Consider the following 25129-nt stretch of genomic DNA (forward strand, 5'->3'; position numbering starts at 1 on the left):
GGCTTTGTAAAGGGTGTGGTATAATATATTATAAGCATGTTTAACCATCAACAGAGCTCAAAGGGAGGATTGTATTCTAGTAAAACATGACTTGTTTTCGGAGAACCTGAAAAACCTGCATTGTGGGCACCTGCGACACAGAAAACAGCTCATGCAGTATCATTTAAAAATGTCAAGAATTATAGGTATGGTGAGGGTTAATCCATAATAATTAAAGTAGTCAAATTGAATGGGAGGTCCACACCATGACATTAAAAAACACACATGTGTATGTTTACATGCATGTCTTTGTATGGACGTAACAGCCACTAATCAGGGATGGATTACTGACCGGGCCAATGGGGCCAGTGCCCAGGGGCCCTTAACTACCATTAGCCTGAGGGGGCCCTTAGCTTCAAGGTTGCGCAATCCAGTTTGGTACACAAAACCCAACAAGAATTAAAATGTTTATCTAAGTTTAATATGTGTGTCCCATACCCTATACAAGGCCACTGTGGATACCCTATAAAGTATGAAATGATCAACAAATCATGGCAGCATATGCTTTTAAATTAAATTCAGTATATTAATAAATTACAGCACACTTAAATTGCATGTTCTGAATCTTTTATGTGATGATTTGATGTTTACAGACATGTGTCACAGGGGCATTTCATGGTAAGAAATTGATATTTATTTATGTGATGCATTAAACACATGTATATTTGACAGTTAATTAAAGAAGCGTGTTTCATGCGCCTCAATTTGCTCCATTCTGGATTTTTCGAAGTTTAGAAAATATTGAATTTCTATAAACCCTCTACAGATTATTATTAATGTAGTGCAGCCATTTGACGCAGAGCAAGAATGGTTTTAATATTCATGATCATCTTAAGATTCACTTTCTATAACTGTGAATGCGCAGCTAAGCGAAAAAACAGAAAAATTGTGTTAGGGGGGCCCATGTAGATAACAGGCCCCGGGGCCCTTTGAAGAACAGCAGTAATAGAATCAAATGTCTTATCTGGACATCCTGCACATGCAGTGACTCAACACGCGACGCAAACAGCACTTCTCGAATATATCGTGTCTGTAAATCTGTAAGTCTGTAAAAGCAAGCCGTTCGGTTCTACAGTTTATTATTAGCATGTTGCTACGCTAACAGCATGATGCAAGAATACATTTTAATACGATTTCCAATCAGTTTAAACAAAGTCCATTTACGGAGGTCCTGCCACTCGCCGGTCATGTTTGCAATGCTTCTGGACCGTTATGTAGGTCATGGCAAGTCCACAGTCCTATCTATTTGAATGGTGGAAGGCAGATTATTCTAAAATCGGTAGCAAAAATTAAAATTAAATAGAATATTTCCGATCAATAATTAAACTTGATATTGACTGTACCATAACTTTGGTTTTCTTATCTTAAATTGTGCTAAATATCATCCTTTTGAGGTCACTGCAGCTACTTTGCGCACAGGCTGCTAAGCAACACACATAAGCCCCGCCCCAGAGGATCGTCAGTCTTTATCGATTGGTGATTGGATCTTTTTAATGAAGAGCGGCCATGTTACGCGTTGCTTTCCTCTCCATTCATTGTAATGGCAGTGGTGTTAATATATACGGTGTTATCTTTGGTGTTACGAACTAGACACATGCAGCACAGTCTTAAAATCTAAACAAAGCACAACAAGATACCCGAGATAACGTATTTATGAAACTCATTCTGTAGAGCAGTTTGTCCGTTTAGGGCTACTGTAGAAACAACATTGTTCGTCCTTGATGTATACTACATATTTATTGGTATCCGTATGTTGTTTTGGTTTTATGTTGTGATTGTGTTGATGCATGTTGGGACCCTATCAAAAACGGGACTGTACATCTCAATGTGTTAATCCTAATAAACAAATGGTATCAACAACATAATTTTACTGCCTGTTGTTTGAAACAGCTTTGTGTGTTGGGAGGGCACCCATGTTATCATGAAATGCTGTCTTGGAAGCAACAAAGCTTGTATTGTTGGACAAAAGTGTATAAGCATGATTTGCCTATTAACAGGTTGGTGACTGAGTTAGACAGAGAAGAACAGTGTGTAAAGAGGGTATATATGGTACATATATGTTAGATGTTACCTGTTTCCTCCCAGCGAGTCTTGAAGCAGGCGTGTGAGTTTGGAGTCCCTGTACGGCACATGGCCAGCCTTCTTGCTCTGATCTCCCAATGCACTGATCACATTACCCAGGGCCAGCTGCCAAACACACACATACACACAGTCACAGATCATCTCATGCTTCTATCTAAGATTAAAAGCTTTTAAATGGGCCCTCTAACAATAAAGTAACTAGGCTCAAAAACAAAAGGGCTCTATTTGGCTCTTAGTTCTCAAAACAATAGGTCTTCTTGGCTTTGTTTCCAACTCCGGCTCTTCTTCAGTCCTCTAATTACCTTCAACTACTCTGACAACTTAACACAGCGCTGAGACCACAGTAATGAACCTACAAGACACCAAGTAACACTACATCACGGCTACATTTACAAAAACATGAATCAGCTAAAAGGACATTCATGATAATGAAGTCCAGGACAACTTCAGCACAGAAACTTGATGACAAAGCCGGTTTTGTGGCGTTGGCCTGAGGTTTATTTGTGAACTTTTTAATTCTTTTGTTGTGGTAGTTCATAAGAATGGTCCATAAAAAAAACATCTATTTATTTATTAGTAGTAGTAATAGTAAAACCATGGTCATTTTTCATTAGGCTGTTTTTATACAGTGCAAAGTGGATGGAGACCACAAATCAAATCCATTCCCCCCTAAATCCAGAAAACTCCTGTTTTATATTTGGAGGCCGTTTACACAAGACCGTTTCAACTCAAAACTCAAAACTTTTATTGCGTTTTGGCTGTTCATATACACGAAAATGCCGTTTTGGGGGACTGAAAACGCAAACTTTTGAAAACGGGTCTCAAAGTGCAAGTTTTAAGAAATGACGGCATTATCGTTTCCATGTAAACTCTGAAGGTGCCGTATTTCAACAACACTGACAAAACATGCATGTGTTCAGTCTGTAGGCCTGCGCGAGTATTCCAAAAACAATATTGGCGGCCTCCATACTGCATGTTTGTGCCGTGTGACACACTTATTATCATTTCTCCAGCGATAAGTAGATTTACTGCACCACTACAGTATTTATGTGCACACAACTATAAACACTTAAAAGCACTTTCAGATCAAAACAGTGAAGGGCGTATGTGCGAAGGAACGTAGTGTTTCTACACTCTAAAAAATGCTGGGTTATTTCTGTAAACACATTTTTGGGTTAATTGTGCTGGGTCATAATTTTGGGTTGTTTGAGGTACTGTAAACACACAGTTGGGTTGCTCATGCTGGGACAAATGGACTGTAGGAGTTCTTTCACCACTGAACAGCTGGGTTGGGTTATTTTGACCCAACCGGTTTGTTCATTTTACCACTTCATCGAACCTTCTGGATCCTTCACGCGTCTCATTGTCAGACGGCAACGCACATCACATCAGGCTGATTTTATAAGGTAAATAAATATGATAATATGATTATTTTTAATAACTTTTGGTAAGAGCACACTGATTTTACTGTTTAATGCAGTAGGCCTATTTGATCTGTCGCTGTGAGGAGGAAGTGTTTTATTCTGTGATTGATTAACGTTAAGTAATTTAGCAGTTTAGCATGCTAATTAAAAAAAGTCCTTAACAATCGCTTTATCCTTATGTTATATATATATGTGTGAACGTGTGCATATTTTTACTTTAAAAGGTTTTTATCCTTCACGTTAAATCCTCATGGAAATGTATGAACTAGCCTTAGGTCAGAAATACATGGTATAGTTCGGTTACTGTTTGTCTACTGTTTGGCTTTGTAATGTTTAGTCAGAATTAGATAATTTCATACAAAACTTAATCTAAGGGGATATTTTTTCAAGTGTCTGCAACGTGCCGGATCCGACCAACTAGCAATAATTTAAAATTTAGCATTTTCGCGCTTTTTTCCCCTCAGGTAACGTTACCGTTAGCTGCATTAGCTAAAAGCTAAGCCTCTCTCACTGATTATTACAATTAATGACAAAAATAATGTTTGGAAAATTAAACAGAAATTATCTTCTGACACACGACAGCAAACGATAGAAATAACTGACTTTTATACCATTTTCCAGCTGGTAAAAATACAAGTGTTCTAATAATTTTGGCCATCACTGTATGTTATATCCTCAGAAGTAAATGATATACAATATGAATGTAGTGAATGAAGTAAAATACTAAAAGTGATTTTTGAAATATTCTTCTAAAATTATTGTTTTTATAAGGCCTCTGTGTTTGTTCATTAAATTCATTTTAACTTAAATTTTTGTTATGTTTTAAGACTAACTGTCATGTATTTAACAGGTGGGGACTGTCATGGTGGAATACTTGCAAAATGCAGAGAACAGTGATATAATCTGCACATTTTGTGCCTTGGGGACGAGGCAGCAATGACATCCCAGACCTTCACCATTGTTTCGGGACACGCCATTGAAACTGATTTGTTGCTCAGTTGATCTGTTTCAAGTCCTTTTCTGTGCTTGATGTTAACTAAGCAGTCTCTTCCTACTTAGGAATTTCTCCAGCATGCAGTTTATCGTTTTGATGGACATGAGTCTTCATGTGGAAAGTTTTTGAGGACAACAGTTTTTTCTCGGCACTTGTAACATGCTTTAAATTGTCACATGTATTGTCTGTTGTTTGGAGTCTTTGTTTGGTTTAGTTTTAATGGCACACTGTTTGGACTGATTCTCATGTGCCAATAATATATTTTTGAGTGTTCTAATGCTACAATGTTGATATATAGAATAGGAATCTACAGAGCCTAATTCACCTAGTTTTGTGTTTCTAAAGAAACTGATCTACAAAAACTTGTTTTTATGTGTCTGTAGGTTTTGGATGAAATGTATGACAATTGCACCCATTCAATAAATGTAAAGAAATAAATTTAATAAAAACGCATATTTACAATTGCATTTGTTTTGTGTAATTGTATTACAGAAAAATTATAATAATTGTACATTGCTTTCAGATTATTTATTTTTATTGGTAAATATAAAAGAAGCAAGGCAATGAGACAACATATAACCCAATGTTTAGGTTATGTTAACCCAGAAACACAGTTAACCCGACCCACTAGTTGGGTCAAACAAACAACCCAGCATTTTGGGTCAAATGGTTAAACCCAGCACTTGGGTCAAAATAACCCAGCGCGTGTTCTGTCCCATAGTTACCCAGCAGCTGGGTTAAGGTTGGGTTATTTTCTAACCCAGCAATTCTTAGTGTGTATATAGTGCAACATCACCATACACTGGATTTAGACATGTAATACATCCTTTTTATTTGTTTTCCCGGATCCATGTAATAGAGATCATTTTGATAACGCTGTTGTGTGTATGTGAAACTTTTCAAAAACGCAAAGGAAAATCATTTTCGTTTTTTATCGTGTAAACGTACTCTTAAAGTCAACATGGTCGTATAACGGCTTCGTGACAGAAACCAATTGACAGAAAATCTTGCATTAGTCCGAGTCATCATCCACTTGCATTGTATGGAAACGAGCAGTCTAAACACACGACTATCTTCAGTACCTCTACTTCTATTCCATAAATAATAACATCTTCTGTGTTTCAAGAAACCTGAAGGTTTGAGCGTGATGTATAAAATCATAAATAATAATGAATAAAATGTACCAGGCCACAGTTGATGGAGATGCCTTCTCTCGCTCTCTCTCCAGTGGCTCCTGTGCGTTTGAGGCGCTCTGAACCCGCCAGGTCCACGAAGTGAAACTTAGCAGTGAGCGTCTCATACTCGGGCTGAGAGATGGAACTGTCGGATTCTCCGTTCATCTCGCCGTCCTCCTGCAGCGAGAAACAATAACAGTAACTTTACATTACAAATGTGTGATTATGACTGCCATGTATCAACACGTTTACTGTTAACATCTCTAACGCCAGCGGCTTTACATAATGACTCTGTTTTGTACAAAAGCAGTGTGGGAGCTTTAGTTTTTACACTCCAGAATGTCATGTATTAACTGTCTGAACTTGTTAATGGTTTTGTAACTCAGCAACATAATAATTAAGACTTTTAATATCATGCTAGCAGGTTGGTGTAATATTCACATCTGGTGTCAGATCTTTTTGGCAGGGGTTTGTGCTGATGTGTCTAGAGGGCCGTACCAGGTGTGGTTGTGAGCACACTCTCATCTGGCAGAGGTAGATGGTGAAGATGGCATGAGAACGAGAGCTCTGGGCGTTCATCTGTGTGCTGGCTGTGGTACGGGACAGAGCGCCCAACTTCAGACACTGCAGAAGCTGAGAGAGAGAATACAGAATGTCACCACCAGACAAGTCTATGTAGTCTTCTAGTATAGAAGAACAAGTAAAAGTTTAAATGGGTCAAAGACGTAAAGATGTTACAAAAGTGATTTTATCTCCATTGAAAGCAAATTAAATGTAGTAAAATGTCTTATGACTTAATGGTTCCAACAAAGTATTTGGATGATTAAATGTAATAATTTGGTTGAAATGTTAAAAGTAATTAGTCTTTTAATATGTCATAAATCGAATAGATGGTAACACTGAATGACATTGTGGGCGTCTTCTGAAAATCAGGTAAAATGTATGAAATTGTTTTATTTTATTATTACTTGCTCAGAAAAACAAAAACAAAAATGTTATTAAATTAAACAGAAAACTTTTTGTTGGAACAACAACAATTTAAAGCAGTATTACTTTTATTGTTTTTATGCTTAAACCCTTTTCGTCTTTGACCCAGATTTAAACATAAATAGACACATGCTTGTTTATAAATACAAAACAAATATGCACAATACACAGACATTTATTATGTCAACACAATTAATCACAATTAATTGTTGAACACTCCTATTTTCTAAGTAGTTTTCATTTTAAATAACAATGTTTTCTAGTTTGTCTGCAGCTTCAATGTATTAAGCAGCTTGTATTTTAATGTCCCCATGATCCGGAAGTTGCGATCGTCTTAACTTCCATATTTTGACACATTTCCAAATGAAATGGAATTTCGAATGAGAAAAATAGTGGGCGTGGCTTTCGTCTTTCTCTGCGATTTGATTGGATGTATAAAAAAGCTGTTGCATTTTGAAATGGAACTGGCAGCAGAAAGACAGTTGAAGGGGAGGAGTTAACATATGCTCCGCCCAAGCCGTCTTACATACGTCATTCAAGATGGATAGTCATACAGGACGGAAGTGTGTTTTTAGATTTTAACTAACTATGAGGGCACACAAATTTTAAAAGGAGAATGGCCCACATTGATCATTTTTTAGGACTCTAACTAAATTGTATTTTTTGTGTAGCTTGACTATAGTCTATATATAAACTGTTAAATTGAGTTTAGACAAGAATCAGGTACAGACCATTTTGAAAGACGTAATTACACTGGTCCAAAGCACTTCCTGTTTCAGTTTTGCTTTTTAAATATATCATTAAATATTAAATATGTTTGTTTATCATTTTGATTCAGTACTTAAAGTTTTCTTGGTTGTACTCCGTTTAAACTTTTGTGTAGTGTTAAGAAACTAAAACAGGAAGTGCTCCAGCATTGTTTGCATCTTGCAAAATGGTCTATAAGTCAAGTAAAGATCATCAGTTTTGATTTCATGTTGGGTTAATGGATTCATATGACAGGCTGGATATCACTTATGTTTAACTGACCTCATCCTCAGAGTTGACCAGCCGTGAGGTCACTCCTGTAGTGTAGATGCTTCCGCTGCCATCCTCGTGGATCTTAATGTTGGACTTCCTGCCTCGAGTCTCCGGGTCGCGTGTGCTATCAAACAGGTCAAGGATCTCCTCATTATAGAGCTGCAAGACAAATATACAAGATCCGTGACCTACTAAAGGCCAAAGGTCAAGAGGTCAAACGATCAGAAAAAGGCCTTGTGCATTCGACCTCAAGGACACCAGGGACCACACAGGCAGACAGATGGGGTCACAATAAAGATTAACAGTGATAACCTCACGACAATAAACAGAACTGGAAAAGAATCGGTTTAGATTAGAGATTCAAAAGGAAATGGTGCTGATCAAGTTTTTTTTCCAGTATATTCTCATATAGTTTGCTTTGTAAGGGTGGAGAAAGAGTTTGGGAAAATAAGCAGCACAGAGGGACGTGTTAAAATCAATTTGGGGTTCAAAACAATTTACATCAAACTGCTGATGTATGAAAAAATGTACAAAGTGCACAAAGGAGAGAAAGGACGAGACTAATGAAACGAGGGCATTTTAATGCCCTATTAATGTCGTCCCCGGGGAAGGGATTCCACTCACAGCCGTGGAGCTTAAGACAAATCTTTCCGGTTATTCCCAACGGCGAGGCGAGATTCTGCTGAACCAACAGCGGCGCGTGCCAGACAGTGAGCGGAGATCTTTAAAACAGACTGTTACGAGGTTAAACTCATTACTTACGATGGGACAGTTTACGGTTACACTACGGTCTGCACGGCTGGACAGATGAGCGCCGCCGCCTCATCCGATGTCAGCTGTAATGACTGATATCAAATAAATATGGGCTTCCAACTGGGTTCCCTCCATGTCATATATCTATGATCTCTCCTTCTCTCTCTTCAATCTACACTTGATGTGATTTGTGTCGAGTCTGTCTAACGGCACCATTATGCGGACGATGTGATCTAGATAAATGAAGTCAGGGACTCCAGCCATCTGCTCCGGTCGCTCTCCGCACCCGTTTCCACTCAATTACTCTCACATCCTAATATAACTACATCATAATCAAAATGAAGATCAGAAAGACACCAAAATCTATTATACGCAATACAAATCTTTGCTGAAAAACGTAAGAGGATATTTTGAGAAATGTCTCAATGTTTTTTTTTGTGTTCATACAATGGAATTTAATGGGGGTCAGTGTTGTTCGGTTATAAACAATCTTCAATATATCTTCTTTTGTCTTGTCCAGAATGAAGAAAGTCAAACAAGTTTAAAAGGAAATGAGAATGAGTAAATAATGAAACCATTCAATTATTGGATGAACTATCCCTTAACAGCAGCTTGTTTTGTCATGAGGGTCATTTGTGTATTAACATCTTTTGAAAAATCGTGAGCATACATGCAGAAATGCTTTTAAAGACCATGACGAGTTTCAATTCCATCTCATAGTCTCACCTCCAGGAACTGGGCGCTGACTTTGAATTCTGGTTCGGGATTGTCAGCTCTCTTTGCCTCCAGTCTGCGTTTGTGTATCCCCTGAAAGAGCTGTCGCACTGCCCGAGGAACGATGCCCTGCTCCTCCTCAGACATGGTCATATCAAAGCTGGTACCCATGGTGTATGTCTTTCCTGAACCCGTCTGCACAATGACAGCAAAACTTTAAACAACAGCACATGCGCAATGAAACAAAATAAATTAATCCATTGTAAACATCCCAAAATGAGCTTTTCTAAAGCTCTATTTAAAAGTAGTCAGATCAAACAACAACGCGACACCCATTGACTTCCATTGGTTTTGTGTCTTTACAACAGGAGTTAATGGGTACCGCCAAATTTCTAAATAAAGTGTCATACAGGTTTGAAATGACATGAAGGCGAGTACATGATGACTGAATTTTCATTTTCTGGTGAACTGTCACTTTAACTGTTCAGGTCAACAAGACAATATTTGGTACTTTTGAGACATCTTCAACTGTAAATGTGTCCTTTACAATGTGCGTTTTGTCCACATGTTCAATCTGGTTCATATTCACTTTTGTACACGCTGACAGAAATGCAGTTCAGGTGTTTAACCCTGATCTCCGTACAATGGCCACTCAGGGTGTGAAGAGGGCGTGTGATAAGTGGAACCGAGAGCTTCACACAAAGACACCTAACACAGCTGTCACATCACTTTAAGCACTGAGGGAAAGGTCACAGGATCACGGTCTAGCAATGGAGAATTTACATTCAGAGAAATGAATAAGCTGAGGATATGGACATATATGATTTAGGAAGAAGATGTTATTTTTTTCTTTAAATGACTCATTATCAGTCTGTCTGTCTGTGGAAGACGTTACCTGTCCGTAAGCAAACACAGTTGCATTGTATCCTTCAAAGCAACCGTCGATGAGCTTCTGAACACAGGCGCTGTAGATCTGGTCTTGGTGGGCGTCCAGGTCAAAAACAAAGTCATACGTGAAGGCCTTGTCTTTTCCCAGGAGCACCTGGGGCTCTCCGGGAGTCACGGAGGTGCAGATATGACATCCCTCGATCTTTTCCTTTGCCATCTGTGGCCTGATCCTGACAAAAACAAAAACACAACTTCCGTTAAAAATGGTTACAAAATATAAATGACAGATGTTACTGTGCATGCTTTTTAAAGATGAGGTAACACACTGTATGTGCGTCGCGACCGCATCGCTCCCTATTTGCACGAGCCTGGCACATGTCTATATTTAAAATAACCAACTTGTGCACAAAAGACCCGAAATGTGATTATTATTCAAAGAATTACTAAAATTGTTGAGTAATTTTTCCTCAAACACTACCCTACAGAGCAATGTTTTAAAGCGTTAATGTGGATGATTATGAAGAGATGTGAACATATCTGATTATGGCAATTCTGACATGATGTGAAGGGATCAGTAGTATGGAGGATATATTAACAATGACAGAGTACCAAGGACATATTCATATAAAGGTTAATTACGACTCAGGGCGAAAAATCTATGTAATTCATTAACCAATTAACTGAATCAAGTAATTTAGCTCTTGCTCAGGGCTGATATGCAGTCATCTCTGATACAGACACTGCTTTCTAATGCATAAGCCTAAATTGACTCATAGTGAATTGTTCAAATGATGAACTCTTCAAGGACACAATTAACCTTAAAGAGGCCACAGAGAGGTTACATTCATCATGCCTTCAATCTGAACTTCATTTTATTATTTAGACTTTTGCCTCTCTTTCAGAAGAGTATCTATACCTCATCTATAGCATCTGCCATATGCATGAATGTAAATGTTTCGGGCTGTTGTGGGACAAGGATATATTTCTGACACACATATATTCTTACAAAGACAAGCAGCTCTCATTTTGTCTTGAGAAAGCGTACGAATTGAGTTTTCAGCAGATATTGTGACGACCACCAAAGCTGAATAAGAGCCTGTGAGTGTTTACGGACTCTCAGCCCCAAATCCAGAGAACAGACCTTTTATTGTCCCTCTCTCTGATACACACAGACTCATAACACAGTACACACACATCTGTTTACCCCAACACAGTTATTTAAAAGAGACAAGCATGTCATTATGTGAGGACTCTCCACCATACAAAAATAATTACAATTTAAAAAAACTTTTTGTTATACATTTTCCATTTTTAAAGGGGTAATATTGTGCGAATACGTGTTTTTCTTTGTCTATGTCTTTGAGAAAGGTCATAGGGTCGCGGTTGTCTAGCAATGGAGAATGTGTTGTAGAAGAAAATGTTGTTAATTGTGAATAATTATCATATCATATATGGCGGATACATGTTTTTCTGTGTCTTTGGTGTGTTATGAGTTGCCCATGCATGTATTAAACAAGTCAAATTGCTAAAATAAAAGTGTCAGAACAAAAGATGCCTTCTATGTAAAAGCGAATGCTCACACAGACCTGCCTGAAACTCCTTGTGTAACCACACCCCCACAAATCTATGTCAGTTGGTGGTATTATTTCACTAAGACCGTCCAAATGTATAAGCAAGTAAGGTGGGCGACCTGTCAGTACAATTGCTTTTGAACCTGATGTTCCAAATATGGTAAGATGCGTTACATTTCTGTGACACGCTTGCAGTATTCGACCAATCACTACGCACTGGTTAACTGGCAAATCATAGCACACCATGCTATTCAGAGCGATGAGCTTTGTTAAAAATCTGCGCGTACAAACATGATACAAACATACTTATATGTGACCCTGGACAACAAAACCAGTCGTAAGTCGCACGGGTATATTTCTGACAAAAGACGAAAATACATTGTTAGGGTCAAAATGATCAATTTTTATTTTATGTCAAAAATCGTTAGTATATTAAGTAAAGATCATGTTCCATGAAGATATTTTGTAAATTTCCTACCCTAAATATGTCAAAACTTTATTTTTGTGAGTCGATCCCTTAATATCGCGAACAAAAAATGGTCAGAAACATGCCTACAAACTTAACTCGCTGCTGTCCGCTCTATGAAAACTACCCATTCAAGTTTGCTATCTATGTAAAGTTAAGAGATTCCGCTTTCAAGTTAATCTACTCTCTTCTATGTCATTACAAGGGTAAGCCAATAGAGAGTGTTAAAACAAACCTGTTTCCTCTTAGCAACGGCCTGCTATAGCGTCTCACGTGCGCAGCGTACACAATCCGTCATGATCGCGGTTCAAAACATGGATTCTGATGGAAGCGCGTTTGCTCAATCTAAACGCTAATGACAGCTATAATTTAACGAACCTAGTAAATGATTGTTTCGCAAATCATTGGGAAGATAATACAGAATGTCCAGAGACCGGCTTGACATAATAGGATGCCCCGGAAGACGACGAATTCAATCAATGTTTAGATCGCTTCGACTCCGTGACATGAAGGAATACAAAGTGTTCACTGCGGACTCAGAATTCAACCCGCTTGAGTGGGAAAATTCTTCAAAGTTCAGGTCAGTTAGTCACAAACGTTCTTAAATACCTTCTTTACAAAGTAGTGGTTTTCATGAGTTGTTTATGTCAAAGTTATGCCAATTTTGCTCTGACAAAATGTAAACAAAACATCATCTTAGCATGTAGATCTGCCTCTGTTAATGATGATTCGTTGCCAGCTCAAGTGTAAAATTTTATATGTTCCTGGAGAATTATTTTTATGAAATTTTGTGTGTATACAGTTTAAGCTGTGGTAAATCAATGGTGTAAGTTTCATTTATTTCCCATCATTAGTAATATGCGTTGCTAAGGACTACTTCTGGAAAACTTTAAAGGCGATTTTCTCAATATTTTGATTTTTTCCACTCTCAGATTCCAGAATTTTAAATGGTTATATCTTGGCCAAATAGTGTCCTATCATAACAAACTATATATCAATAGAAAGTGTATTTAGTCAGCTTTCATGTGGTGTATAAATCTCAATTTTGAAAAATTTACCCATAAGACTGGTTTTGTCGTCCAGGGTCACATATTGTGTATTCACAATGAGTTTCATTTAAAACAAACTATAATATTCGTTTTAGCCGTGTCATATGACCCCTTTAATGTCCCTAAAAGGGAGGTCTGGTCATGTTTAGCCAACGTCTGGGGCCAATTTTGCTCACCAAGTATAGTTAAATTACGTCACACACACATACCTTCACCTCCATAAAAATCCGCCCATCGGCGTACAAACAATCCACCACAAACACATTATCAGTAGCACTCCGCATACTTCCCTGTACGTGTTGGTTACTTCTTTAATCTGAACTTAACTTCTGTGTTACATCAATCATTACCATCAACAGCTGTGAGGGACGCACAGACCGATCCTCTGTGGCAGGAAGTGTGTGCGTGTGTTAATTGATTATTCATGGTCTGTTCTCATTCACACACACAACACAGACTGAATCCTATCTGCTTCACACACATCTATCTACATCCATCAATCCTCTCCTCTCTCTCTCATCCGGTTCCATAGTTGTAGGGGGACCATAATCTATAGTGCATTGATCGGGATGACAAACACAACACATGAGTTGCCCCACCAAGAGGATGACAGCCTAAAAATAACCTCCACACAATTACGCATCCTTTCTGCCTGATGCATACTTACCTGCCATTAAACACTGATGGCAGATCAGCTTACTGCGCTTAAGTCCTGTAACAGAGTGCTCCAAACTGTCTTCATTGGATCATTTGTTTATCTTAAAGAGAGGTGCAATTTGCAAGCCGTACATCTCGGGAAGGATATTAATACTTTGCTAAATAACTTTTTAATCTGCATTACAATGAGAGTCAATTCCCACAGGAAATGGGATTTTATTGAGGTCTGGTGGTTATTATACATATTTAATGATAAAAAGGATTTTTAATAAACATATATGCTATTGTTTGATGAGACGGACAAAAAGTACTCAACGCAAATAAATGAATGTGAATGCTTTTGGCTATAAAAGCTCCAAATTATTATTATAAGACAACAAATTTAGACAACAGTTTAAACTTTTTATTTATTACATTTTTTATGTAAAAATTAAAGGAACAGTTCGCCCAAAAATGAAATTTCTGTCATCATTAAATCTTTATAAATGTCTTTGCAACAGAAAGATATTTGGAAGAACGTCAGCAATTTTCAGTTATTGGATATCATCCACTACCATAGTAGAAAACATATTTTTTATATTTTGTTCTGTTGAACACAAAACGATATATTTTGAAGAATTTTTTAATACAAACATTTCTGGGGCACCTTTGACTACCATTGAGTTTTTCCTACTATGGTGGTCCGTGATAGTCCAGAACTGAAAATTGCAAAACCTCTTCCAAATATCTTTCTCTGTGTTACACAGAAAAAAAGTCATTTATATCAATTATGGGTGAACTATTCCTTTAAAAAAAATAGATAACCTTTTAATTGATAAATATGCCCACGGTTTAAGCATCTGTTTGCTTAAATGATTATGCACCCTAATGCACAGCTCTCTCTACACGTCTGTCTTTCACACACAATGTCTGGGTCTCTAAATTAGATTTGCAAACAAGAAATCGTATGTCGTCCCTCCCACTGAGGCCGTTTTAATATCTGGGGTGATCCATCATTCATGTCCAACAGTTATGACACCCACACGACCAAACAACCCTCACGCATGACAGTGGGATGCATCTGTCTGCCTGCTGTGTGAGTCTACGTGTTTGTTTATGTGTACGTGTCTATGTGAGAAACAAAAGGAAGCGTGTCATCGGTCTGCACCGACAGCACTTCCTGTCGTGAAGATGGCAGTTCAGTTTGCCACGTCTTTTAGTGAGTAACAGGCGTGTCAGAATATTGTGAGGCAACCTTAACCGCAAGGCTGTGTTTCCAGGTCAAATGATGACTTGTGCAAAAAGGACACCCGTTGCAAGTTAAATTTAATGACAAAGTTAAATATTCATCTTGTGTGCATGTTAGTGACAGTTCACCCAAAATGAAAATTCTGTCATCATTTACTCTCTTGTCATTTTAAACCTTTATGACTTTCTTTCTTTTCCGCAGAACACAAAAGATATTTTGAAAGTTGGTAACCAAGCATAGCCGGCACCTATTCACTTCTATGGTATAGCCACAAAACCAATGCAAGTGAATGCCAGTTACCAAAATTCTTCAAAATATCCTTTTTTGTGTTCCTTAGAAGACAAAGTCACACAGGTTTGAAACGACAAGAGGGTGAGTGAATGATGACAGAAGTTTTATTGTTGAGTGAACTATCACTTTAAGACAAAACAATGGCACTAATATGTAAGCCTTCTGTGAAATCGGTCTGTAAATTTGTCCGTCTGATAAAAAGTGATTTTATCATAGTGTGGTACTAACCATTTCTGTGCAAAGTTCAATCACAAGTGGCGTCTTGACTTCCGGCAGGCCACAAATAAATTTAATAAAGCTGAACTTAAAACATTGTTTTCAGTAATAATTGAAGAAACAAGAATATGAATCTGTTGTGGATTTTAGCATCAATGAACAGTAGATATAATCCAACCATCATGCCAACAAAAACTCTCGTTTCTATGCATTTTCTATTCCTATTCCACATTCCTCTACTTATTTTGAAAGAGGGCAATGCTACAATCGACCAGCGACAACGAAAAACGGTCTAAAAGACAGAAAAACAAAGCGATTGGCAAACATTCACATTACAATTCGCGGGGTGACATGAGAAGCCCATCTCTCTTCTTACTTCGCAGCTCCGTTCCAGTCAAAGATCCACCAAGCGACACAAACCATCATATAAATATATATAATTTTACAGAAATATTGTCTTTGATTCAATCTATTTGAACTCTTATACACAAGGGCAGTCGAGTATCGCCATTAAAGCCAGCAGATTCTCATCTGGGACCTCATCCAAAAGTCCCCTCGCTATTCCAAGCCAAGACCCATTCCACTGGCAATAAACTCTTTGTTACAATCAAGTCTTTCAAGTTTATGTGATTCTAAAAGGCAAAATAAAAGTACATGCATGCTGGAAAACACGAGGAGCTTGGTTTATTTTCACATCATCACCTCCCCCAAATCTAAAGTAAACTCCCTCCTTCATATCTTTCCCTTTCTGTGACCGGCGCTTGTAAAAACAGATCAGTGGGTCATAAGGGAGGGGCGGCGGCACAGGAAACGGACCTCCATTTCCTCTCATGACAGACCCTTTAACTACCACATCACATACATGATTGCCTGCACCTGTTTGCATTAACACAACAGTCAGTTTTAGGGTTTGCAATTTCAAGTCATGATATTGTAAATTGTTCTTTTTTTCATTTTGTAAATTGAATTGTAGATTTTTGGTCCCACTCCGGTCTCTCTCTCCAAGATATTTTGTATTCCTCTCACTCTCTGGCTGGACAAACAGGGGAGTACTTCTTTAAAAGCAGTCTATCAAGAAGGCATGGACGTGGGTCTGTGTGTGCCAGGATTTCATCCTAGGCATTAGGACAGCACCTTGTAACAATCCCAAAACTAAGCATTTCTTTTAACTGTGACAGTGAAAGTGCAGACAGAAACATTGCTTGAACACATTTTAAACAGATACCACAAAAAGCAAACAGCTTTGGTCCACGGTAGCGGAGATACTTAAAAGTGACAGTTCACCATAGAGGAAACCGCTAATTTTTTTACTCGCCCTCATGTTGTTTCTTCTTCCGTGAAAATTGTATGAAACAAAGATGTGATGACAACCAGTTATGGCAGTCTGTCCTCACATCCTCATTTGCGTTTCACGGAAGAGAGAAAGTCATATGGGTTTTGAACAACATGAGGATGAGTGAATGATGGTTTTTGGGTGAACTGTCCCTGTGTGTGTTCTCTTGTGTTCACATGCGCAAAACAGAATTAAAAAGTCTCCAAATAAAGTACAGAATTAGTTTAAATAATTAATATTATATACTGGACTTCCTGCTTGCACGACCAAACCTCTACAGATGATCCAGAATGCAGCGGCAAGAGTGATCGTCAATGAACCGAAGAGAGCACACGTCACTCCTCTCTTCATTAAGGTACATTGGCTCCCTATAGTCGCTCTCATCAAATTCAAGACTCTGCTCCCGCCTACAAGACCACCACTGGTTTGGCACCCCCTTATCTTCATTCCTTACGCTCTGCAAATGAACGACGTCTTGTGGTGCCATCCCTAAAAAAAAAGATCGCTCTCACGAACCCTTCCCTGGATCAGTTCCACATCACATACAAGATCGGCAGATTCTGTGGCCACCTTTAAGAATCGGCTGAAAACACATCTCTTCTTTCAGCACCCGACCGATCATTCCTGATTTCTATATCTTTTCTACAATATAAAAAAAAGCATGCTTACTTAAACTTAGATCAACTAAACTTAGCACAGTACACTGTAGTAGGCTTTGTGAGACATGTTTTTATCGCACTTGTGCTTTTTGTTGTCATATTGTTTGACCCAATCGCTACCATTGTTTGCCTAACTTGTAAGTCGCTTTGGATAAAAGCGTCTGCTAAATGAATAAATGAAAATGTAATATTATCAAATAACAATTAATTGTACTTTACTTTATAGAAGGCTTTCAAGGTGTTTATCATCATATGTGTTGTGTTTATATATTATTTTATTGGATTTTATTTAGGTAATAAAATACTGTACTGAGTACAGTAAAACATATTTAAAAAGCATGTACTATGGAGGTTATGTAATTCATAAAACGTATAAACTGATCATCAGAAATTTCCAGAAAAATCAAACATATATTCTAATATATATACCGTTTCACGTTATAAACCGTACGTTATGGTGAACTACATTTGTATCTCTTTGTCAAAATGTTAAACACGCTCTCGTTAGTAAGTCACTTTGGATAAAACATCTGTTTAATGATGTAAATGTAAATAGTATTCTATACACCATCTGCACATGTGAATCTCTTGTGCACGCAGTGAAGTGACATTAACCAAAGCGTGACACAATAAGTGATGACATCAGCACAAACCCTGTAGTGTGCACAACTTTTACTCATCATTCAGCACTTCCACTTCTGCTGTAAACAAACACTCAAGTCTTTTGACTACGTGTTGTTGAGCGTCTTCATTCACTCCACTGAAGCATCTGTTGAAAAACATAGCCTACAAGCCATTTCATCTCATAAACTGCTTTTGGGGCAGATATACTTTTCAGAACTTGTAGTTGTAGAAAGGATAGGATTTCCCTTGACTTCTGACAGGACGATCTGATTCCCGGCTAAACATTTCTGAATAAACAAAGTTTCCATGGTCAAAATAACAGCTTGGATCGAGGTCGTATGCGGTCTTGTTTTCCCACATGTGCATGTTATGATTACAGCAAGAACAGGAAAAGATCTACTCGGGAAGGGCTTTCTAGAGTTGCGATGAACTCCCATCCGGTGCAGATCTTTATAAACTATCAGTCCATTTGCTTGATGTCGGGGGTGATTTGCATACAACCTTTAGAGGCTTTTGCTGTCAGCGGCAGGCGGTCCATGAGACACAAAGAGCTCATTTCCTATTCTGATCTCTTTCAACACTACTTATTCAAATATACTTAAGATATTGTCTTTATTCAAATGCAATACATCACGAAAGACATTTCAACAACTATAATCATCAATTGTTTACATTATACATTTTTAGTTTAGGTTTCGTCTCGGAGGTGCACTTTTAATAAAAAAACATTTAAAGAAACATAATCGTAGTCAAAATTTTGTTTGTTGTGATCGATTTCCAACCTGTCTCTGATCCCCAGAAAATAAACATTAATGGGATACTTCACCCAAAAATGGAAATTCTGTCTTCATTAACTCACCTTTGAGTTGTTTCAAATCTGTATAAATGTCTTTGTTCTGATGAACACAGAGAAAGATATTTGGAAGAATGCTTGTAACCAAATAGATCTTGTCCCCCATTGACTCCCATAGGGGTCACGTATTCCTTTAAAGTGACATTTCACCCAACAAATTCTGTCATTACTTCACCTATCAACCTCTTGTCATTTCAAACCTGTTTGACTTTCTTCAGCATAACACAAAAGAAGATATTTTGAAGAATGTTGGTACTCCATTGTCTTCCTATGGTTTTGTCTCCATACAAAAGAAATTAATGAGTACATTAGCTGTTCGGCTACCAACATTCTTCAAATGTCTTCTTTTGTGTTATGCTAAAGAAAGAAAGTAAAAGCTTTAAAATGATAAGAGGGCGACGAAAGCCAAACGCAACAATCATTTTTGGGTGAACTCTTTCATTAAACAGTCTGTTTTTGTTGCTGTACCTTTAAGACTTCCATGTAAATGCCCTCTATGTTCTCAATGTTAACATCATCAACACGTGAAATGGGTTCAGTGATTATTCATAAGCAGTTTGTCTGTTGCTGGGTTTAGTAAAGTTTGTAACGCTAAGTCGGCATTACCCCGTGCCAGGTTCATAAAACAGTCCCTGATGAAATGAGTCCCTTAGACTGTGAAGGTCAGACTAAAATGATCAGAGACCTTGTTAAAAATAAACTTGAGCTTACTTGGATGTGATGAAAATAACCAAAAAAGCTCCAGTCGAAAGGTACTGCAAACCGAGAAGCCATATTACAGAAAGTACATGAATAATCTAGGTGTGTCTATTATAATTTATCTAATCTTAACCTGAGTGTTAACACAAGCTGTTTTAAGACCTCAACACACACACACAACCCTGCTGTGTCAGGAATAACGAAACGACCAACAATGTAAAAGGCACACAAACTTGTCCAGCAAGCCGCTTACAATGTGTGAAGCGTGTTATTGAGTGTGTCTGCCATCTAACTTAACCTCTCTACCCACAGATACACAAACAACCCGTGAGACATCAGAAACTTGTCAGCGCAATTTAGGAGCGGATCAATCCCGGCAGACTCTTTGGGCTCGATGCCCGAACGCAACAGTAAAAGGACATTAATTCCTGGCTCTGTCACTGAAATGAGAACACGGACTGACATCAGAGCAGTATTTCAGTCTGAAGGCATTATCACCGCTCAAATAGGGCCGTTAATTCTCCATGAAGGTACACAACAAAACAACATCTGCAGGGGAGAATAGACATGAAGCATTGACTACACTTAATCAATTCTGTCAACTTTCAACATAAAAAGAGATTATAATCTTACAGACAATCCTTTTACAGTTAGTATTACTAATATACATCCTATGAATAGAATAGTTAGATTACAACATTCATCAAACATTTGGACTTCCTGTTGCGTGGTCTCCTTGATATGACATCTGACTTCTGTTGATGGTTAAATATCCAGAGAACATTAGTATGGGCATGACCCCTGTCAACTCCCAGGACCTGAAAGAGGCATGTTTCATGTGCCGAGGACCCACAAAGACCTCATAGTCAGAAAGGGAACATGCACGTGTGTTACCGGTGTGTGTTTGTGTAAGTGTGCGTGACCTCCTAGTGGACCTGTGGGCCTCTTTTTGAAGGTTTAGATCCAGATGTCACATCTCCTTCATGCAGTCAAGCCAACTCAAACATCTCATTCTGCTTCCACCAAACACCTCCTCTCTATCTGAACAACAAACTTCAGCTCTTCAATCTATAATCCAACCAATGACCTCTAAATGACCTCTACATACTCCATCACATACACACTTTCCTAAAACTAATTTGGAGGATTGTAAAATGGTTTTGGAGGAGTGTACCCCCCGTCAGAGTTGTGCAGTTGTTCTGCAGATACAGGCAGATGACGTAAATGTGTTTCAGAGATTAGGATTAGCTTGTTCTGTTGTGCACATGCGCATAAACACACAGACAGACACACACACACACACACACACACACACCCACGACACATCTGGTGATGAGCATGAACAGCAGCTGTCAAAAGCCCATGTTTCTCAATTAAAGGGATACTTCTCCCAAAAATGAAGATTCTGTCATCATTTACTCACCTTTTAGTTGTTCCAAATAACATTGGTTTCATTTTCATTATTCATTTTTACCTTCTGCCCTTGCAGCAATTTTGACATCAAGCGAAATAAAAATCCACACATTGTGACAAATATGCAGTTTCTGCACGTAACTTGGACAAAATACAGTACATTTAAAATAAGCAGCAGAACTTATATCTCATATTGTGCATGAAAATATAAACACTTTGGTGTGGGTGCGTGTGCTAAACCAAGATAAAAAGAATGACCAAGCGTGTTTGTATGATTTTCTTAGCCCTCTGGAAGAAAAGCAGGATGTCTGGATGTTCACCTTTAAACAAACACCACCGCCTTCATGGCCTAAGATTATCACACTTCTGAATTTAACCAAACGGAAAGATTCACACTTCTCCCACTCGCTACTAAAGATGCTGTTTGTATGTGTCATCTTATGAAGCGGTACAACTGAGACATAAAATTTAACTGCAGGAAACAGTCCACGTGCTTTAGGACCACATCATGATATTCTTACGCTTTTATGAAATACATAAGCAGTTTTGAGGGCACGTGAATCTGGCTAGTGAACCTTAATGTCACACATATATTCATGCTATCCTTTTACATGGCCGGTTCATCTAAAAATGAATTACGTCATTTCAAACTTGTATGACTTTCATCTGCAGCACACAAAAGAAGATATTTTGTAGAAAGTTGGTAACCAAACAACATTGATCCCCATAGACTTTCATTGAATGGACACAAAACAACAGGGAAATACAAGGCTTAAGCAACATGAGTGTGACTTCATAATGACAGAATTACTGAATAACAGAAATGTCTCTGTAAAGTCTTAGTGAAGTCAATTCTGAGAAATATAAAGTTACAAGCTATTCACATCAAAGGGCATCAGATAAAAAAAATCACTGGCCTATCTCTGAGCGACTGCTTGTAAACACTGTTGTAATCTTTCTCCAAGTGGGCTGAAAAAAGAACCCCAGACAGGTAAAAAATAGAAAACAGAGGGCTGTTCCGTCACCACACATCCTGTCTTCTGTGTTTTGACTGCCACTTTGGTGCCTGTCCAAAGAACAAAGGCAACATGCGATTGTAAAACGTGGCTCCAGGAAGCCAAAGGTCATGTGCGAACCTGCTACACCAGAAATGACACCACATTGATAATGGCCTATGAAGTGACAGAATGACAGAACTGTTGTTGACTTCATTAAGGCAAGTTTCATGGGACAATAAACACGATACTGTCCTGATGGAAACGGGTCTATTCATCGCCACGGTAACTGGATACTTGGATCTTTAAAGGCTGGGAAAATGTACCGCAAGAGAGTGACAATGACTCGAAAAGGTTTCGTCTTGAGAGTTGCTTTGCACAATGAGTTTTCACAATAATGATGGCCCGATTAGAGACGTTTGGAATGGTTGGACTCGGTTAGAAGAACCATCACTTTCTATTCAGATTGTATTTATGTTTAGATGCTGCTGAGCACCCAAAATACTGAGATTTATAACCTTAACTTTCATTATGTTCTAAGGGCTGGTCAGGATTTTATTTAGGGGCTAATCGAAATGTTCAATTACAGTAAAAGCGATTAGATTATTGGCCATCAGAGTCTTAAGACCGGCACAATAATTTCAAAATCATTCTCTAAGTGGTCATTGAGCCCATTGTGGGTTAATGTTTCCCTCTGCGTGCAGACCATTTCCCAATGTGTGTAACCCTTTATTGATCTCTTTGACTTCTACAGAATAATGCATTGCTCTCAATACAAAGAGAGACAGAGACACACTCAAAGAAAGCAAATGAGAGACACATGGCTGGTTTTTCATTCAAATTCTACGGCGTCTTTGCATTCTGCCGCCTCTGATTCCATGAGTGTCTGTTCACTTCTCACCGAAACTTGACCCGGTAACACACTTTCGACTATTTGCACAATCTGTCTGAATCTACATTCTGTCCACCTTTGTATAAAGACACCAGGTGAACTGTGTTCATAGCCAAGCGTGCTAGCATCTGCCATCACAGACGCCAAATGAGCCTCGTGTAGGAGCAGACGTAAACAGACCATCATATGGGGAGATGGGGAGCTTCTGGACGGCTTGGCAGAAAGTTGAGGGAGGGGCAACAGCAGGTATATTGGCCCACTTTACTCATTAAATGGCATGCTGAGAAACAGGTGTGAAAATGAACAAGCGTGGCTCTTTTCATCTGTCCCACAAATAGGCTTGCCAGGCTTATAGTTGCCAGAATACTCCTGCAGAGTACCAAGACTCAAGGTTAATCATATCTATAGAAGCTTTATGGTGATGCAATGCCGTTTAGCTACTCGAGCACACATCACCTCTTGGAATTACGGCGGTCAGCCCGCAGACCAGTCTCAGATTGTAATTGAAAAGCTTGAGGTATGGGCTGCTACCTGAATGCTCTCTCGCTCACTCAAGTCACTTTGTTAGATTGCAATGATCTCCATAACTCAACATCTGACTAGTCCCTGTGGACAGCAGTCACTCCCTTTCGCTGAAGCATATGCACACGTATGCAAATCCGACACGTTCGAAAATACATGCATGCAAAAACAGAACATGTCTCCAAAAACAGTCCATGTTAACTCTTATATGTGCATGTGCAATAGCTTTCTACTAAACAGCTCTGTAACATTCACACAGGCACCCATAGACTGTAAAAGATAAAGAACATGTCCCCCGTGAACTTCCACTGCAATGAGCCCAAAATGTCCAAGATGGCCGCTGACATATTGCGCCGATGACATCATTTGGATGCAGAAGTGAGCGTGAGGTAGATCCGCGGTGGACCCACTGTATCAAGGTCCTGCCCATATTCGCCAATGACTTCGTAAATTAAGAAATCATGTTACCACACCCCTTTTATAACATTTTATAACTAAAGCTTTACAGAAAAACAAACGCTTGGGGTGCGAAGTTGACTTCCGTTCTGTGTTAGGGTATAACTTATTTTTTTTTATGAATTAAATTTATATTCTTTTTTGAGTATATATTATCTGCATTAAATACAATTTAAACTACCGGAAGTCAAGTCTGGGCCACATAACGATTGTTTATACGTCTATATATGTTGTTAAGATAGCATGTTGCTAAACTGTGACTAGGAAACTATAATAAATTAAACCAATACATGGCACATGCTAATAGTAGTTATGTAGTAAACCTGCCCCAAAAAAAATCTCACTACTGACAACTCACTAGGTTAACCATTCCTAGTCTATGATACTTTAACATACTCTTAAATTAGATGGCATACCACATTTTAAAACGGAGCCATTGGACTTCACCAGCACTATGCAAATCAAGCATCTGATAACTTTTATTCTGACAACTGGCTCTCTCTAAACCCTCTACCACAAGCCCAATTAACGCTTCACTGAGGATAAGAGCTCTCATCTGGCCTACACCTCCCAGAGGGCCATTCAGTGATCCGCGAGACCTCCAGGACGGGATTACCCCCATTACAGAGATCTGAGGAGAACTTTGTGCAAAAAAACTGGCTGGCTAGGCTGAGCTACACAAGTGAAGAACAGTTAAAAACTCTATCTCACCATAGTCTCTTTTTTCCATCATAGTATCGTAACGAACCAAAAATATTTTACACTTCTTACGTATGTTGTGTTTTGCTGCGTTGTTTAGGCAGTCAGTCAGTCTTACTCTCATGTAACGTAACACACAAGGGAGCGCGCACAAACCATTGTATTTAGCAACTTTTTGACTAGATTTAGTGACTTTCCTACTCATTTAGCGACTCAGAAGCACAAAACGGCTTTTTGGGTAAACTGTTGCTTTCACGCATTGGGAAATGTCCTCCATACTGCCCCCGCAGCGTGAGGTCTTGCTTTTCAACCACAGGATCGTCTCTCTCTTTGCATCAAGCCTGTTCCAAACATTAACACACATTCACAAAGATGTATTTTGGGGGATTTAAATTGAGTGTTTTAGTCACATCTGTTGAGTCCCAAAGGC

The 25129-nt window shown here is 38.5% G+C and overlaps 1 protein-coding gene across 1 annotated transcript in view; it reads right to left on the minus strand.

The window, feature by feature from the left end:
- The window catches only part of kif21b (kinesin family member 21B), a 72892-nt gene that overhangs the window by 39603 nt on the left and 8160 nt on the right, over positions 1–25129 (minus strand). Inside the window, 6 exon segments of the mRNA XM_056734658.1 lie at positions 2111–2226; positions 5724–5891; positions 6213–6347; positions 7731–7880; positions 9201–9383; positions 10084–10306. Coding sequence (XP_056590636.1) covers positions 2111–2226; positions 5724–5891; positions 6213–6347; positions 7731–7880; positions 9201–9383; positions 10084–10306 — 975 coding nt within the window.

This window comes from Triplophysa dalaica, chromosome 21, assembly GCF_015846415.1.
Source record: "Triplophysa dalaica isolate WHDGS20190420 chromosome 21, ASM1584641v1, whole genome shotgun sequence".
In the NCBI taxonomy this organism is placed as follows: domain Eukaryota; kingdom Metazoa; phylum Chordata; class Actinopteri; order Cypriniformes; family Nemacheilidae; genus Triplophysa; species Triplophysa dalaica.